A 19,991-nucleotide genomic window follows, 5' to 3' on the forward strand; every position below is an offset into this window, starting at 1 on the left:
GAACGGGATAGATCAGCCCTTTAAAACTCCTCCCACTCCTCGTGCGCTGACACAGCCCTTTGCCAGTGAGGGACATCGAGAGTCGACAGGTTGATTGATTGGTTCTTGGTCACTTGCACAACTACGACAGTGAAAAGTCGAGACGGCCGCAGCGAAGCGGCCACGAAGCGAACGCTCACACCGACTGTTTCCTGCTCGATATTGCTCCACGGCCACAATCTGCTTCACGGGCCTCATTTATCAAACCAGGCACAGGACGAGTTCTCAATGTGAATATGGAGGATTTAACAAATCTCATCTGTTCACATGTGCACATGAAGGCACTTTGAATACAGACGCCACCAGAAGAACTACTGTGGGCACAGAAATCCATATGAACGTCCAAGTCGTCTTAATATGTGGAATAGAAGGAAAAAACCATGTGGTTTAAAGTCACATTTAAACAATTAAGAGATAAATGGTTGAAAGTGATTAAAATAAAAACCTGAATGAACTATTTCATGTTGGATCCTGGCAGATAAATGAGGCCCCTGGTATTTTGACTTCATGCATGTCCTCGCAGTCACATGTATGACAACTGTAAATACCCGACCCCGCTGTCTGAGGTAAACCGCTTAACCACCGCTCCACCGCCTGACGACACCACCCTGTAACCACGAGCTGAACCGTCATCTCCCAAACTCGCTCCACGGCCCGACGAGTCAGAGGAGACAGAGTGGACCAGTCTCAGAGCACTTAAGGTCCTAAAACATGGAGGCATGTCACGTCATTGGTTGAAAAAAGGATCTCGTGGGACAAAACCCAAGCTGGACATCGGAGTGAAGAGGAATCACAAAGATCTGTTTGTTTTCAGAGCCCCCACGTGAGGAGAGATGAGCTGGTCCTGGCAGAAGCTCCAGCAACATCACACACAAGGTAGTTCAGGAGATGGAGAAGGAAGTGAAACACAGTTGATATGTAAAAACATTCTGGCACCAAAAAGCAGTAAAAGTGTAAAGGGGGATGATTAGAGCCCGACCGATACCAATATGAGGCAGTAAAAGATTTCAAATACCGATATATCGGCAAAGGAAATGTAACTGAGGCTTGATATTTTACCAATTAACTATAAACTTTGTAATAAATAACTATAAAGAAAAAGAAAACACGACCAAATATGTAGAAGTTGACTTAAGAAAATAAACATATTCTGCTTTGTTTATTCTGTAAAATAAAAGTTTCAATAGTTGCAGAAACATAAAAGCTGATGTAGATATGTCAGATATCTGCAGCTGATGAATCGGTCGGGTTCTAGAAAAGATCTGAGATGCCACACACACACACACACACACACCGAAAACAGAGGGAAGGAAGGAAGGGAAGGAAGCAAGGGAAGGAGAGGAGGGACAATATGCTAGAAAACATTTGGATGGAATAGAAACAATGAGCAGGTTTCAAGTGGCAAGAGGTCAGTTCTTTAGGGTGGTTCTCAAACGTCTTGGTTTGTCTATGTCCAGTCCCAGCACCCTTAGCTCCAGTTAAAACCCTCCCACTTCCTGTGGTTGATGGTTCATCTGCGGCAGATCGTAGAGGCATTTCCCACCGCGTCTCGCCAGACGTGTCCCCAGCAGCCATGACACTGTAAAAGCCGTAAAATCCTCTCGAGCGACATCACTCTTTACAAGCTTCGACCTTGATTCGACCCCAAGGTTCACTCCTCGTTAGAAGCACTCTCCTCTGGCGAGAAAAAGGCAGCCATGCCCACCAATGTGGAATTATGGGAGGCTGAAATGACGATAACAGTGTGTAGGAGGACGAGGGCCAGCAGGCAGATCTTCAGTCGCCCGCTGCACAGTCTCGGGGAGGCGGCGGAGGTGACCGAGGCCCCCTCGGGCTGACAGGAAGAAGCAGTCCTTTTTAAAGTCCCGCCAGAAGGGCTGTCCATTTTGGAGTCCCATCGGACGTCGCAACACTCTGCGTCGCTGTCTGATGGATGATCTCCCAAGAGTCCTGAGGGACAGAAGACACAGGTTGAATAGAGGATACAGGGTTTAAGACAAGGGTCAAGGTCACGAGGTTCTCTGACGGCTGATACCACAAATCAATGAAGGAGCCAGAAATCTATAAATAAATATATAGTATATTTTCACTTCTTTTCTGTTTCTGTTCAGCTTCTAGATCAGACTAAACTCTAAAAAAACTGCTTCTCTTAATACCAACAATCTAATTTGCAGTTTAATTCCAGCGGACTGACCCTTCTGGACGGATTTAGAGAGAAACCCAGCAGACCTTGGCTCTGCAGGAGCAGACACAGTGACCCACCACTGAACTCAAATTAAAGTCCACGACCACATGGGGGGGAACACATCACTGCAGCGGTTGATGACTCGAGAAGCCTCGACTGGACGTCTTGACACAGTGAACTGAGAGCAGCGGGCGGATGAGAGCAGATCTAGGTCACGCTGATCTGACGTGGATTAAGTTCTACACCGAAAACACATCAGGGTTTTTAAGAATAAGAAGCAAAACTCTTTTTAAAGAACATTAGAGGTCGATCGAAGTGAAGAGGAAACTCTTCCCACGACCGTGTGGTCATGTACACACAACACGACTCCGGTTTCCATTCATCTGAAGTTTATTTCATTCATCGACCAAAGAAAAGGATTTAAATGCAAACACAAGATGTCAAATCTTGAATGAAAAGGAGCAGAAAGAAGAATAATCTTATATAATCTGTTCTCTTCTCTTTCACAAGACGTAAATTAACAAAGCAAATAATTCAATACAATTTTAAATTCCCTCACATCCCTTTATTAGTCCTTGAGTTACAATTTATTTTTAAAGAAGCTCACAAAATGATTTATCTGCCAGAACAAAACTTAATCAACATATTTCTTTGTATTTCCTATTTGGCTTTAATAGTTTGTTTAAATATAATGTTTGTTTTAGATCCTTTAGTTTCTTTGTTGAGATTCTTCCATCAACTGCTTCCTCTCACTGTGAAGCAACGTTCCATCAATTTGGTTCTGAATCTTTTCAAGATCTCTGTTTCTTTTAAGTTATAATAACTTTTTTCAAGTCTTTTCTGGATGTTGGTGGGCAAAGTTTTCTTAAGAGCTTTATACATCATTTGCAGAATATTGTAATCTACTAGTTCCTGAAATAAAAAAGGATTCTTCCTGTATTTTCTTTCTTCTCTTTCACTAAAAAGTGTTATATGCGAGTACAGTAAAGTTCAGTTACCCAGCATGCCCTTGTTTCGTTCTTCTGCATGTTGAATACAACTTGTTTGTGAGTAACATGCAGCACTATGTGTGGTGTGAGAGAGAATCATCCCACAGGTGGAGCCGGGCGGAGGGAACATCAGGTTTTTACTTTGCCGGACGGGGGAAACGATTAAAGCAGAAAACCAGGTCGTTCCAAAGAGTTGACACACTTTCTGTTGCCTCAGAATAAATCAGGGGTGAGAACACAACCGACATCGCCCAGCGCCTGAGAGACGCTTCAAACTGACGCTGCTACGTCGCCTCTTCCTGGGAACGTCGGCACGCAGCCAGCGTCCGGTCCTCTGAGGAGGAGTCCTCGGTGATTACTACAGTATAAACCGCAGTAAATATTGAGAGGCAGGCCAAGTTCAATTCATCAATGCATTGTTAAACTGTCCTGTGGGCCCTGCAGAGCTCACACACACCACTAGATGTCATCAGAAAGCCTTTCCAAACCCCTCCAGGAAGATCCAGACAGTGAGGAAGCACACTGAGGACGAGTTAACACGGAGCCTCCCTTTATAAAACGCTATCCACCAGCAGTAATCACATTAAGAGGGTTTCCTCTGAGGTGTGTGAGTATTAACCTGTGCAGATGAAGCTGGGGCTGCCGCCGTGGATCAGGTCGTCGTTATCCGGCAGAATGAACGGACAGCTCTGCTGGACCTCCAGGCAGTACTGCCGGCACGGCACCTTCTTCTTACACGACTGCTGGGTGGTGGGGAAGTACTGAGCACAGAGCCAGGGCTTATAGGCCGTCTGGGGGGGGGGGGGAGAGGAGAGTTAGAGAGTAAACCACGACAAATACAATGAGAACATAGACCGGATGGATGTAGAAGATGTAGAATAACTTTGAATACACTTTAACATCAGACTCGGACTGCAAAGAACAAATATTGTTATTGTTGAGTAACATTCTAATAACTTTCTGTGACCCAGACATGATCATATCTCTTGTTTTCATAATTAATTCAACTTTAAATGTGATTTCATCCTTCATTTACTGTACTGCTCCTCTTTCTGTACCATTAACAACCACTTTCCTGCCACAAGATTAACCTCACAACATATCGTCGTCATTTCTGTGCTGAAACTTCTGTGAAAAATAGAAACCAAGCTGATAATATTCGCCATAAGCTCAAGTATCCTTGACACCATCAGTCACGTGTTGAGTCTGATGTCAACAAGGCTGATGTTGAGGAGTTTTCAGGGTTTTCACTCAAATAAGGAGTTGAAGACTTCATTGTGTGAGCGCTGCCTCGTACAACCCACACAAGGTTACGTTATTGTCGCTGTCAGTCGATGTGTCTCCAGAAACCAGTGCAGCGTGACATCTATTGTCTTGTATTGTCCGTTAATAGCAGGAGCCGCTATGAAGTGATGCTGTGTGTGAAGGGAGTGATGTGACACACTCAGGTAACAGTCATTTACAAATCCATAACTAACTGTTAGCAGCAATTAATGACCAGGTCGCAGAATAATAAATGTTCTTTACACGTGAAGACGTCAAGTTGGAAACACGACTATAGATTCAAGAGCTTTTGGTGTATTTGAATGTTTTTTATTTGTTTGTGTCTGGAAGCTGCTTCAGAGTTTGAAAATGAAAAAATAATATCTGGTGCTGCAAGAGTGAGTTTCACAGTCGTCTGTAGCCTGGTTCTCATTTCTGCTCAAGGCTACATTGCTTGTAAAACACGTTTAAAATCTCTGACCTGTGCATTGTGGGTAACACAGGGACTAAAGTCTGTGCACTGATCAAAACACACATTTCCTCTGAAAGTTTGCTGCACTTTAGTCACAGAAGTTGTGCTTCTCCTGTGCTTTAAACTGTAGAATGAAGCAATTACAGTCTCCAGAGATGTCGTCACAAACACAAAAACCCCACAACAGAGAACACGCTGCACACACAGTTAATTACGCTGTCGTTTTTAACCACAGGGGGACGGGATAGTTAACTGTCATTGTGGTCGGTGAGACGTCGACATGTTTGTTTAAATTACACCCAGAACCTCCACCAGGCTAAAAAGGTGAATCTCCTCCCCCCTCCTCCCAACAGGCATCTGGTAAACGCAGAGAAATCCCACAGGCGACTGATTTGTTTCCTCTTTAGACCGAGAAAGACAAAGATAACAATCAGGGGCAATTATGATCATTATAAAAATAATCTGATTAAAGTGATGGTGATGAGATTCATAGTGATGAAAACAACATGGAGCAGAGTGCTCCTGTATGGGTGTGGTGTATTGTATTACTGTACTGTACGGATTTCCAGGAAATACACTCGTCCTTCAGAAACGAAAAAAAAAAGGATCCGTCTCCGTTTGAATTCTTGTTTTCTGTGGATGATCTGTCGTAACAAACATGTTCTTTCAAACCGTGACGACACATCTTTGTATGTTCAAGGGTAATTTGGATAAATCGCACAGAGCTGAGGAGTAAAGTGTCTCCATGCCAAGATGAAAATCACCTTAGATCACAACTGATTACGTCTGTTTCAGGGTTTTTGTGTGCGTCCTGTTGTGTTGAATCTACGACGGCTTCCTATCTGTGCACGTTTTGTCTTTAATCTGCCTTTAATTCGCGGTGATTTAGCATAAATTCTTGAGGTAATCCGCCCAGGGGCTGCCACGGCGATCAACAGAGAACCAAAACAATACCATCCGCAGTCAGACAGGAAATCTGGGTCCTCCTGAAGATGTGTGCTGGCAGTTGCCAAGGTAACAGCTTTCTCTGCTTTTCATTAAAGCTCAATGGGTACTGCCCCGCTCTCTGTTGGTTTTCTGTCTGTGTGCACGCTTCCGAGCACGCGTGTGTGAAAGGGGAAGCGTATGAGAACAAATCGAGTTAGTCAGGAAGCAGGCCTGCAGTCTGATCAGTCTAATGTGTGATCAGTGTGAATGGGAACCTGGCACTGAAAGAACCTCATGCAGCTTAGTCTGAAGCCCAGAGACACAGACAGGAAAGACTACAAGCTGGCGACTGTTTCCAGCAGAGCTTCATGCCTACAACTCATCGCAGCCCCGGCTCAGCCATTTGGGTTTCAGCCCTTTTCGGTGTCACATCTGTCAACACTTCTTCTGTTTCAAGGATCAAATCGAGGAGAAACTCGGTCCTGATGTTGTGGAAATTTACACTGATGCAAAGGACGTGTTCTGCCAGTCACGTACACATTCATACAGCGCGTCTATGTTCTCAACTTTCCCCATAAACTGCATAAACTGGCAGAAATCGTTACCACTGAACCAGGCAATGAGCAATGCCACTGCCATCACGGCTACGAAAAACGTTATTGAAGCGAAGGAATCAGTCTCAGAGAACTTGTATTTTGCATTTGGATCTTAATAGAAACAAACAACTATTTGATAACTACATGAAATGAAGCGATACTAAGATGTTCTCCCTGCGCAGCTTCAGACGGATCCACAGCCCCCCCCCCCCCCCCGCCCCCCCCCGTGACTTCTGTGTGGATCCCTTTGGTCGCTGCGCTGGTTCACAGGAAGCAGCCGCCTTAGACTGACGGCTCTGTGTGTACGACCAGGGCGCAGGGCTTCCCCTCACCATTCACATGTGACACAGAGAGGACGGTGGGATAATCTCTCAGCTGCCAGACATGGAGGTGTTCACAGAATATGAATCCACAGCCATGAGGAAATGTCAAACATCTAATAACTACAATGACATGAGACAAATTCTCCTTTTACTTTGAGCCGCAACTGGACAAGGAACAAAACAAGAGTTTTAGAATCAGGCCGATCAGCTACAAGATGAATCTCGACCATTCTCAACATTCGGTGGTGAGTCTACCTTGGATGGTAAAAATATGATGGCTGATAATCAAAATCTCTGTTGACAAAATGAAATTAAGCTAAAAGTACAGTGTGAAGTATTTATTACTCATTATGTCAAGTGTGTTTGATTTATTAGCAAAACAACTGTGATAAAATCGCCCTACTTCACAAATGAAGTGCCAAGTTAACAGTAGGCCGACTTATCAAGGGTTTAAGCCCCCGGGTGTGTAACAACTTTAACTCAACACAGCCTGAAGTATCAACACACACTCTCACACACTCTAACACACACACACACACACACAGAGTGGCTATAAAGTGGAATGACAAAGACGGCTATAAAAAGCGTATGAGTCAAGCTGCCGCGAGATCCCAGTTAGAAGCTGAATGACACAGATCATTACCACTCACACAAATCATGGTGTCAGTACAACAGGAAGCAGCGCTCACACTACCTGAGCTATTTTCAGACCTGTTTCTTCCTTTTCATTACAGCCCGGGGAGTTTTTTTTTAGCCCTGTAATGTACTGAGTGTGCAGAAAATATTAGATCCATGATACTGACGACTCTCAAGTTTAGTATTTGGGAAAGACGGTCCAAATATTGAAGGAGCGTTCGTAGGCTGCACAACATAAAAGAAAAGAAACGGCATCAATCTCCACAAAATGTTTACTTTGATGCACTCACAAGTCAAATCTCCGCCACGGGTCACTGACGCAACCCTGGGATAATCTGGCAGGACAGGGGGGGTAAACAGGCGGCTGTATTCCTGCATTGATGTCCGCACTTATTACATGCCATTCCCCGGTGGTGTATTCAGGCGCCCTGCGTGTGCGTCTGGAAAATGACACTCGGAGGCAGAGTGGTCTCATCAAATTAGATGGTTTGCAATTTCAGGGCAACTCTCAGTTCATTCATCTTCCACCAACTGGAAAACTGCAGGTTCAAAACGGGCTGCAGTGGACGACTGTTTATAAAGTCAATTCAAGTTATTGATAAATCCAGATTGAAGGGTTAGGGTTAGTACATTAGTGAATTGTAGATTTTTCAGGTATCTTTACTTGTACTTTTCAAAATAGGTTTAAATCAATTTAACACCGAGACAGAGCTTTACTGGACGATTCCTTGTTGTATTTCTATCAGTGTGTATTACTCACAACAGAAGTAACAGGATCAAGACGAAACAGACAAGAGAGGAAGAGGAAGAGGAAGAGGCACATATGTCAGTAACGACATGGAAGGAAGTCAAGAATCAGCCAATATTATCAACAACAACAAAAGATTCCCCGTCTGCTGACTTATGTAAAATAAGAAAACTTCATTCAACACATCTTACGAGTCTCCGCCGCTAGAAATGACCTTCAGAGGTAAACTTTTTACCTTGAGTACATTTCAGGTTCTGTACTTCTATACTTGTACTTGATTTCCTCTTAACACGAGTATGTGTGCTTCTACTTGAATAAAGAATGCGTACTTGTGCCACCTCTGCTCACCACTCTTACATATTAAGCTATAAAGAGTGAAAACGTGTGGATTAAAAGAATAAAATAGTCTTAATCAAAATAGTCTCATGCTAAACTTGCTCTTCTGGCTGCAGCTTCATATTGAAAGTACTTAAATAGCACTGACGTTAAATTAAGGGTTTTCTTTTTCAATAACTTTTCATTACATAACAATAATGTTTAATAAAATGGTTTTAACAGAATACAAAGCACTTATAGAAGCTGATGTTAAACAGGCTATTGTCTGTGGACGACTTCATTATTTGAGCAAAGTGTTTACATTATATATAAAAACACAAAGAGCTGTGACACTTTCTGTGAAACACACACCTGAAGAAGAAGGAAAACAGTAAACAGAGGCCTTGATTAGGGATCCATCAATCGTATTGACAGGCTTCCAGAGGTTTCCAGAAACCATCAACCCTTTAACTGGAAATGCAGCAAGGAGCAGATGGCATTATGGGATGTGGGAGCGCGCGGCCGGACTGACACGATCCAGGAGGTTTTTTATGACCCGTCTCCTGCGTCAGCCCCTGATACATGCATGGACATGGAGGACTGGTTCAACCTATCAGCACATAAAGATGTAGGCTGCATCCTTTCCCCGAATCGATGTGTTGCAGATTAGTTCTGAGAAAACATGATCATGAATGTGTATGGCAGGATTTGTTTCCAGGCTGGTTCTACGCACAGATTTACTAAACAGGAAGATGTCACAGCTGCCGAGGGAAACAAACCCGCATTAAACCCGATGTGTGGATACGTTTGGTTTCACGCTGAGTCGATTAAAGTCACAGGATCTCTGTTGACTTGTTGATCTGCAGCCTCTCCTCTCATCGGAGCTCAGAGAGGCCGATGAACAGGTCAGCGTAACTTTTAACATGAGGCCGTCACCTCCAGCCACAGCGGCAGCGCTTCAATAAGAGTTTCATGGACCTGCAGAAGCACCTTTTAAAAAAACAGATTGAAAACTAACATCTTACCATCATTGTGTTTTATTTATATTTTCTACTTGACTTGCATTATTTAGTCCCTCAACTTATTTTGCTCTTTTTAATCTCTTGTATTTCCTCTTTTATTTGGTCTCTGTTTTGTTTTTAAACCTTGAATTTACCTTTGTGTATGAAACAAACTTTATAAATAAAACTGCCTTATCTGTTTTTATATAACAGTGCTGAACTAAATGAAGTTAGCTGCCACAGAAACCTGGAACTGAAACATTTCCACTCACAGCAGCTTTGCACCGACCTGTGGAAGACGACGTCTCTCTACTCTACAATTTGCACAGAAACAACGTACAGGACGAATGACGACAACCGTTCTGGCTAAATGCTCAAAATCATTATCGACCAAGTGTTGGCAGGATTGACAGTGAGGGAAAGAGGAGGAGTGATCGGCCTGAGGGGGCAGCGCGATCGGTGTAAAGATTTATTAGTGAACAAGGGAGTGAAAAGGTCAAAGGTCACGGTGTGAATGTTCGTGTGCTACAAACAGGTGAGGAACAATATCAGAGAACATTCACCTCAGTCACTGCATAGAACGCTCGAAACAGGAAGGCAGAACATTTCATTTGTTTATGACACAATACTAAATACAAAATGTGACCAGAACAAGTCTACGTTCATGTCAGCAGCTCTTTAGACTGAGACACAGGCTGCATCCATACTACTATGTTTTAGTTTGAAAACGTGTTGCTGATCTGGAATCTGAGGTAAAGGGGCAACGGACACATGCATTCAACGTTACGTTCAACAACATGGTCTAGATTCATGTGTGCCAGCAGCCAATCACAGAGCCAGGGAAGGACAGTAACACTTGTGGTCATGGAAACCGGGAACCAAGAGCCGCCCGATTGGAATTAATGAGACTAATTCTTTAATTAAACCAATTCTTCCTCCGAAGCATCTTTCCGAAGCCAAGACAACTATCTGCTGACTGAATCTATAGAGTTTCATGACCGATACATTTTCCAGGCTGACCCACAGCAAACACTGAAACATCCCCGAGCTTTGACAACCTAATATTCTATCTTTTCCTTTTTTACTCATCCACAGCTCGTACTTCCCTGCGTCTCCGTCGGTTCACATCGAGCAGAAAGCGTTTGAAGATGATGTAAATCAGCATCTGGAACTTCTGAATGAAAAGCTGTTCATCAATTATGATGATACACATCCAAGTATCCAAGAGAGATGATTTTTATAAACTAAAAACATCGTACAATCCTGCAAACCATCAGTTGGAAGCGCAGCCGACTCACACTGTCATACTTATTGCATAGGACAGCAGCATACATCACCACACCATCAATGTAATGGAAGAAAGTGTCGATGTAGCATGTTTTTTATCGGAGGAAACACACAGGCTCGCTCTTATACATAAAACAACTCATGCCCAGTGACAATTCATTTAACGTTGGCCTCAATCATCCTAATGGGCCGAACAGAGCTTAACAGAGACTCAAACACAACCTCTTACCCAGACCACTGTGCTCGTGCAGGCCGGGTTTGAAAAGGCTTTTAAAAGGGGCACCAGAGGCACCTTACAGGGGAATAAGAGGAAGGGGGATAATCCCATTAGCGCCAAGTGGTGGGGAATTTAGATGTGAGCACCTGAAAACAGCACACGGGATATTTGGGCGTCATCACTCTGATATCGGACATCACCAGCTGCGGCTGCCGAGAGAAACCAAACCTCCAGCCGGCTCCAAACAGACATCGTCCACATCAGTCTAACGCACAGTGACAGGGGTTTACATTCACCCTGTAGAAAATAATCCATTCAAAAACCTATGCAGACAATAGGACTGTTAGACTAATTGATGTCATGCCCATAAATGAACGGTGGTATTAGTTTGACCCTTTCACAGCGGAGGAGAAGAAAAAACATCCTGCGTTCCAACATCTTCATTTTCTGACATTTATGAGGCCGACGTGATGAATGTTTTCATAATTAAATTTCACTTGTTCCATCATTGCCTTAAAAAGGAGAACACATCGGCAGCTAAATGGAATTCATCTCCGGGGAGGATTTTTTAAAGAAGTCATTATAACACATCTGTGCAGGTCCTTCAGGACTTTAGTGGCTGCATGTGTTCAAACAAAGAGCAGGTTTGAATCTAAAGCCCTGAAAATAAGTTACGTAGCATTAAATACGTTAAAAAAGGTCTTATTCTTCTATATAAATGAATATGAAGTCACGCTCCCTCTGTCCCTCCATCCACTTCCTCCCTGTGAAACTGTTGGCAATGCTACATCCTGGACAGGTCGCCAGACAACCATTCACACCTACCGACTATTTAGAGTCAGAGAAGCCAGAGCACCAAACCCGTGCAGACATGGGGAGACATGCAAACACAAAGACCCCACACGAACCAGGAACCTTGATTTAAATAGGTAGAAATGTATGTGCAAGGATACAGAGACAGATGAAGCGGTCACCTTGATTGGACATGATTTGGTGCCAACATATGTGGACGGTGCAAAACTGATGGGATATATTATATCTTGTCATGTATTTGTGTGCGTTGCTGTTTCATGGTTGAAGGTTGTTACGTTTTTTTCATCTATGCACCTAAATTAAAAATCATGCGTCCTAAATGGAATCGCTCCCGTAAGCTGAGATGATGCTGCTCCGATTCACTTCACCGCTGATTGACAACCCAGCGATATGTCAGAGAAATTACTCCGCATGTCATCTATAATGGAAACGCCACAGAGGTTAAATTAGGCCTATTAATTGGGCAACCCACGTTAACCCCTTCTGCCTGGCGCGGTTTCCCTCCCTCCTGCCGCCTCCTGCACTTATCTCATCTGCTCTCCATGCAGCGCTTCCCTGTTAAAGCAAACATGGAAGCGCCTGCCGTGCTCTTTCCTTCCCTCTCTCCCCGCCTCCTGCCTCATCAGCATGCGGCTCAGGGACCTGCCCATTCATAAAAGAGCTGTCGTGGGGTGGGCCGGGCAAAACCCTCTCCAAGGTCAGCGTTCACAACTGCTGCAGGAAGACACAATGGCGGAAAGCACATGTGAGCAGTTTTCCGTGTGCAACCTGCAATGCACTGCAACAACCTTGGTTCACTCGTGTGCGGCTGCAGTGGCATCTTTGTGTGAGACGCTTGAGCCCCATGATGCTTTGATGTATACACACAAAACACAGCAACACAAAGAACACAACTGTTAATTTAACATGAGAAAATTATGGATTTCCATGAAAATGTTGTGCCTTCACTGACGAGAGGAAATCCTCACATTGTTCCCTGATGTGATTCATATGATACTGACTGAATATTCAATGATACACATTCAAATCAGAGATAAAATCGAGCAGTACGGCAAAATCTACATAAATAGAATTATATTATGTCACAGTTTATCTTGTGATATCTTTTTTCATATAATATACAAAAAAAATATGCTATTAGTGTTTCACATGCAGTTAATGACAGTTAGTAAAGAACAGCTTCTGCATGATAACAGACATTATGGAGGAGATACAGCTGCAGACTCGCTCTTCACTTAACTGAAGTACAAGACTCGTTGTCGGACTGTTACTCACTTAAATTCATTAGTTGATCAACAGAAAGAAAAATACCAAACGTCCACCTTCTCCAAAAGTAATGATTTATAGATTTTTCTTGTTTGTAGCATTTTAAACTGAGTATCCGTGGGTTCAGGGCTGTTGATTAGACTAAATATTAGATTTTGAGATGTAACCAATTACGAGTCGGTCTCAGCTGTCAATCATGATGTTAAGCCCTGTTTTAATAGCATCAAACAACCAATTAAAACCAATGTGATTTGATTTGTACTCTGACTTTTTAGTTTGGTCCCGGTGGATTTATAAGTGTTTCAACTTGTTACACGTTTAGATGAGATTTTGTTAAAAAACAACAAACACAGGAATATAACTAAGATGAAGAGTAACCCTGGATTCTTTCTAAACCCTATATCCCCCCTGTAAACACACACAGATTCAAACAGTAACATGATACTTTCTCAGGCTATTTGCCCTATTTTGGTTGGAGGAGCTGCCCACTATCACATGAAGGACGAGCGAGCGCAGTGGGGCTCAGTGCAAATCAATAAGGATCAACCTCTTAGTAATGCGACCACCCGTCCCTCCAGCTGCGCTCCACGCAAATGTGTGCGGCCGACAAGGATCTAAGGAGGAAGGACGCTGTGGACACTGTGGACACTGTCCTCCTTTCCACTTGCTAAGATTAGACATTGAGTTTGACCTGTAGGACGGGGAGACGGATGAGTGTTCACATCATAGTAGTGATGTGGTAGTGAAAGCAGGAGAGAGAGCAGCAGGACGTGTAGTAGAAGTTGGAGCAGACGAGCGAAGACAAGAGACTCAGTGATAACTTGGTCTGAGATGAGACTGAGAGCGACCAGCAGGTTCCCACCAGAGCAATTTAGGGATTTAAGTGAGGGAAAGAAAAATCTGAACTTTCTTAAACTTTCTTCACAAATTGAGTAATTCACACAGAGGTTTACCAATATAAAAATGTTCTCTTCTCTATCACAGCAGAAATAAGCCTGGGATCTTTAGCATATCTGTATCTGTGTTAATGTCAAATTTATACTCTGATTTTACAGAATAAACAATGCAGGAAACATGTGCATAACATCTGTATCAGTCAGAGTTTACTCTGGCATCACAGGTACGAAACCCTCCGTGAAATAACGTGATTTCAGTGCTGAGACCACAGGTCTTTGTTGGAAGCAGTAATTTCACTGCCAATGAGCCTTTGAGAAGCAAAATTTGTTTTGGCTTCATTATTTCCTGTGCAACTACAAGAGCGTCTGACATTTTTGCTGAACACTAAATGCTGGAAAACGCTGGAGCTTTTCAAGCAAGCGAGCGCGTCGGGCCTGGACCTGCTGTCAGGATGAATGGAGGGTTTTCACCATCGGAGGATCCCATTGAGAGGAGCGAGCACCAGCTATGTCCACAGTGTGAAGCTTCACCTGAGGCTACGGGAATCAAAGCACCACCTGTGGACCAAAGAACCCACTCGTGCAACAACAAACACCGCTCTCCATGTCAAATATCCTCACTTGAAATATCCGCTGGCAGACGCCGACTCTAACGGCCTCCCCTGCTGCCACGCATGTTGAAACGAGACGTGTGAGGCAGGGATCTATTTGTTTAATGCGTCCACACTTGCCAGCTCAGTGTACACTGTAATCTTGCCATATTTACAGAGATTACGTATAAATCTGTCTGAGCGGACACACAAGTTGCAGCGCTCGGCTTCTCCGAGGCAGGTAGCCATTAACTCAACAAGAGCTTGACATTATCGCTTGAGTCACGCTGCTCTCTGCTGCAGACCACATAGACGGGACTCGGGAAACCTATAATCAAGTAGGTGCAGGAACAAGGCCGTTGTTAGAGAAATTAGCAGCTTGGCGAAATGACTGTTTTCCCTGGAAATGCCAAACGACAAGGGCCGAGACTGACAACGGACAAAACATGAAATCATGAGCTGGGCTTGAGTTCAGCCGAGGGAAAGAAAGAATGTCACACACGCAGACTTGAGGGATCTCGTCAATGGAGGAGCTTCTGATCGGCGCTGGCCTCTGTCATTTGCTGCATATTCCAAAGCTGCAATCAATCTTGACTGTGATATAGCTCAGGTCAGGCTTAACCGAATCATTAGTGCAAATACTGCTGATGGGATATAAAGCCTCAAGAGAACTCTCGCTGCAACTAATGATTATTGTCGTTATTGATAAATCTGCACTTATGGATATTCAGTTTGCAGCATGGTCAGACTTTGACAGGCAGGTAATTGATTATCCAAACATGTTTTTGATTGATCAGTTAATCAGATAATCACTTAGATGCTCAGATGTCAAAAATCTTCAGCTATAAAACAGCGACAGTTTCTTTTGTGTTTAAAACACAAGATCCCTTAATGTGCAGCAGTCTCCAGCTCCTCGTCAGTGTTTGTATACAACCATACGAAGGCTGACTAAAAAGATCTGTTGTCTTAGAAGGATTAACACACAATACAGAGAATTAAAGAGAATATTAAGGGAAGTAAATAAATGTTTGATGAATAAACACACACACACACACACACACACACACACACACACACACACACACACACACACACACACACACACACACACACACACACAGACCTACAAGTTAATGCAGTTATGCTTGTTACATGGTTTCTGCAGGTTTCAACAAGTTCTGTGTTGGTCTTGTGTGTAGTTTTATTACATTGTCTAAGTATCTGTACCACTGAGAAAAAACAACAACACAAGGACATTACAAACTATGTTTTTGCTGCTTCTCTAAAGAAAAGACCTAGAAGTATTAAAGACCTAGTACAATATAATTTAACATACTTTTTAAGAGCTAAAAATCTGATTATTGAATTAAGACTTGTTGCAGAAACCCTGTGTTAAGACTTTGCATTAACTTCCATTCATTGTGCGCAGCCTCAACCAAACTTAACCATGACCAATTCATACCGAACCCTAACCCATGTGACCAGGATGTCAGACCTGACCTTTAGCCTTAGGACCTGGATTTAGTTCACATGAGGTGTCCTGAGAAGGTCAGTGTTTGTACTGGAAAGCTCCTACAAACAACAAACACACACACTAACCTAAACCTAACCTAACTTTAACCTAAACCTAAGCAAAGGCTTAGCCTGATCTTAATACAAGTCTTCACCTTAAAATTAGAATTCAGGGGCCCACAACAACAGTAATAACCTTTACCTAAACGTAACCTGACCATAACAAAAGGTTAACCAGTAATACCTGGACCACACACACACACACACACACACACACACACACTGATTTATGAAGCAGTACTTCCATGTGTTTCTATTTAAACACACTGGGCTCATATCAGTATCAGTCTGATTGGAGTTTTGACGTGAATGTGAACGGAGCCAGGCGGAGTTCAGCACCGCGGACAGCTCCGGAGCTCTCCGCGGTGCTGAACAGCAGCGGGGCTCTCAGGCTCTCTTGCCCCGCTGACGGTGACACGCGAGGCGGGTGAAGACGAGGAGCGAGCCCGGGCCTGGAGCAGAGCAAACACACACAAGCCTTCCGCGACATTAAGCAGGGGAAACCACCTCTTGACTTGAATGAAACGCTCTCGATGTGGAGTGGAGCGGCCATGATGAACACCTGGCGGACTGCGACAACACAGACACACACAGGCCCCAGAGTTGTGTGCATACGGCAGCACTCTCCTTCCGGCTCATTAAGACCTCACAGGCTGTAAAAGCTAATTCGGAACGTGTGTAAATGTCTGTGGGTGCCGCACATTGGGGCCTAAACGCGGCGAGGAGATGAATGAACATGAGGCCCGGAGTCTCCTTGAATCTGTCACCCGTCTCCATGGCGACAGAGGATGAGGAGGAGGAGGAGGAGGAGGAGGACCAAAACTGGCATCCACACCCGGGCCCAAATCAACAGATGGCCACCCCCACCCCTCCATCACCAGCACCGGGCAGCAGCAGCAGCAGCAGCAGCAGCAGGCGGCAGCAGCACCCCTCCCCTCTCCCCTCGACTGCAGCCTACCTTGCACTGCTCCATGCACGTCCTCACCGAATATGCCTCCGGCTCGTATTTCTGACTCAGGAGCTCAAAGTCCTCGTATTTCTCCTGGGCGTGCTGGTCGTAGCGCTGGTACGCCTGCACGCACAGGCTGCACCGGGTCGTGTCGCCGTCGCCGAGCACGTCGAGGCTGCAGTTCAGGTTGTCCGGACTCGTCGAGCCGTAGAACAGGTCCAGCAGCGAGTAGGAGTTACAAAAGGAAAGGTACAAATCGCTCATATTTACAGCCGCCCGCGTCCCCTCTTGGTCGGAAAGGCCCCTGCACAGATGGTCGGCGTCCGCGAAAGCGAAGCAGTTCTTAGATAAACTATCCCGGTGGCAAGTTTCGAGGCGCCACAAATGTTTGGTGGAGTTTCCTATAAAAATAGCATCTGGGTTTCCTCTGAGGCTGGGGTGTGCTGAGTGGGTCTGGGGGGAGAGGCGCACGGAGGAGGAGGAGGAGAACTTGTCCCGGGTGCGGGCCAGTTTGGCCTCGGCGCAGAACCACAGGTGATCAGAGAGCAGGATGGTGAGGAACAACAGGGATGCCAAGGACAGTCGCCATCGCTGCGCCCTCTCTGAGTCGGTGAATGGCTTTTGGTTGTCTCGGGGGGGCTCTAGCCAGATTTGGAAGCCGTCGTCATCTTCTTGCTGCCAACACGTCCCAGCACCCCTGGTCATATTTTGGGAACCGGCCACCGTGGGGGCTCCTCTGCCGCAACAGTCATTGACGTGGGGTCCGCTCCGCGTTCGCCTCCCCTCGGGTGTCGGGCGGTGGGTTGTCCCGGCTGGCCTTCGCGATCACCGGTAATTCCCATGAAAAGCAGCGGGGCTCGGATGGGGAATCAGGCGCTGGCGACCACGGGCCGCATCCTCCATGGCTGACCGGTGAAGCCGCTGTCCTCCTCTGCGCGTCGTTTTCACAAACACTCCCCGACGCCTTTACGTTTCCCCCGGCCTCTGTCGTGCGCTGCCCTCCTCCAACATGGCGAAGCGGTTCTCCTGTGGTGTCGGCGGGTGGGCCCGCAGCCTGTGACGGACCTCCTCTCGTCTTCAAGCCCTCACCGTCCTCATATCGACGCCGTTGTCAAGTTGCCACCATGTTCGCCCAGGAACCGTGTGTTCGCAGGAAGCTGTGTCAGGTCGGCGGCAAATAACCCGCTGCGCTTCCGGGGTACGCCTTCACAATAAAGTCCACGGGGAGCCTTTTGCTGCCTCGTGTCAAAACCAGGTTCTGTCTTTATGATCACAAACTATGAGCCTGTTCTCATTATTCATATCTATTCTATCTATATATATATGTAATTATAAATGGGTGTAAATTCTCCATAGTATACTTAATAGCTGTACATTATATGTAGTTTAATTATATAAAGATGTAAGTATAAAACTATATATTGGCATAGTAGCACAATATTATAAATATAATGTGAATAAAAGATATATAGAAGTAAGTATATAAATGGGTGACTTTTCACAATAAGAGGTAAACATGTGGCATACTAAATAAGCATATACATGCCTATAAGACTGTTATATAGGCAGTTTTGATATATAGTTTGAACGAGTCTAAATTCACCATAATATACAAATTAATTATATAAAGTACAAATGTACATATATGAATAGGTATAAATTCACAATTGTATACAATATGATGCGGTAATATAAGCATGTATGAAAGTAAATATAAAGATGGGTGATTTTTCACAATAAGAGATGCTATATGTGATAAAGATAATGTGCAGGAGGACACTAATGTGCATAATTACATTTTCAGTTTAAAAAAGGGGGAATCATTCAAGTTTTATCTTATGTCTCATGTTGGAAAGTTACATAGTGTGTTTAATTTTGAAGATCACAGCCTCTGACTTCCGTTTTTTTGCTGCTTCCTTCTTCCTCTTGACCAAACCTCTCCGTCTCTGACGTTGTGCGCGCGCACCACAGTCGAAGCATCCCACGGTACGAAGGCATGTCAGTGTAAAAATATTCTAATCTAATTTAATTCAAAGCAAATACACATTTAAACTATTTATGTGTAAAGAGCAAGAAATAAATAAGAAACGACACTGAAACCAAACAGGTGGATAATATATACTGAGGAATAAAAGAGGTTTGAGAGAGTCTTATTTTGAAAATACACAATAGCAGACTTGTTTTAGTTGTGGCTGACTTGACTTTGAACCAATCAGACAGGTCACTCACCTGATTCCAGCCTCAGGGCAGAAGCTCTGAACAAGAGAAAAGGAGCCACTTTGTGCTTCTACGTGTTTGACTCCATTTGAAATCAGTCACAACACAGACGTCTGCATGTGTCCAGGAGCTTTCCTTTGTTTGTGTTGTGTTGCTTTTGCAGAGAAGATGATTTAACGAGAAAGAAATGTGACCTTTGACCACTGAAATCCAATCAGTTCATTTTTGAGTCTACGTTAAAGTTTGCACTAAAATTTTAAGAAAGTCCCTCGAGCTGATCTGAAGAAATCACGTTCAAGAAAAACATAAAGATAATTGTGAGGCCACGGACCCTGACCTTTGACCTTTGGCTACCAAAATCAAATCACTTAATCCTTGAATAGAGGTGAATGTTTGTGGCAAATGTTAAGGGATTCCCTCGAGGCGTTCTGTGTATTTCACATTCACAAGTCAAAACATGTGGTTTGAGAGGTGACCTTGACCTTTGACCTTCAAATTATTATCAGTTAATCGGTGCCACTTACTAACCGCTTGTTCACTTCCTGATCGATGATGTGGAACAGCGACAACCAGCCGAGTGAGAGCTCCTTCCCCATCAGGACGTGGTGTTTCTGCGCTGCGAGGATCTATAATCGCTCAGAGAACCGGTGGTTGAAGTGTTTGTTGAAGCTTGGCAGGAATAAGCACTGG

The 19,991-nt window shown here is 44.3% G+C and overlaps 1 protein-coding gene across 1 annotated transcript; it reads right to left on the reverse strand.

Annotated features, from left to right (window-relative positions):
• Positions 1 to 1,275: 1,275 nt before the first annotated feature.
• LOC117774761 (transmembrane protein FAM155A-like) lies at positions 1,276 to 18,252 on the reverse strand. The gene is made up of 3 exons (XM_034607397.1): positions 17,094 to 18,252; positions 3,833 to 4,004; positions 1,276 to 1,989 (listed from the first exon to the last, which is right to left on the reverse strand). Exons 1-3 carry the CDS (start codon positions 17,787 to 17,789, stop codon positions 1,691 to 1,693), a joined length of 1,167 nt encoding a protein of 388 aa, XP_034463288.1. The 5' UTR covers positions 17,790 to 18,252; the 3' UTR covers positions 1,276 to 1,690.
• Positions 18,253 to 19,991: the final 1,739 nt, after the last annotated feature.

Source organism: Hippoglossus hippoglossus, chromosome 2, assembly GCF_009819705.1.
Source record: "Hippoglossus hippoglossus isolate fHipHip1 chromosome 2, fHipHip1.pri, whole genome shotgun sequence".
NCBI classification, from domain to species: Eukaryota; Metazoa; Chordata; class Actinopteri; order Pleuronectiformes; family Pleuronectidae; genus Hippoglossus; species Hippoglossus hippoglossus.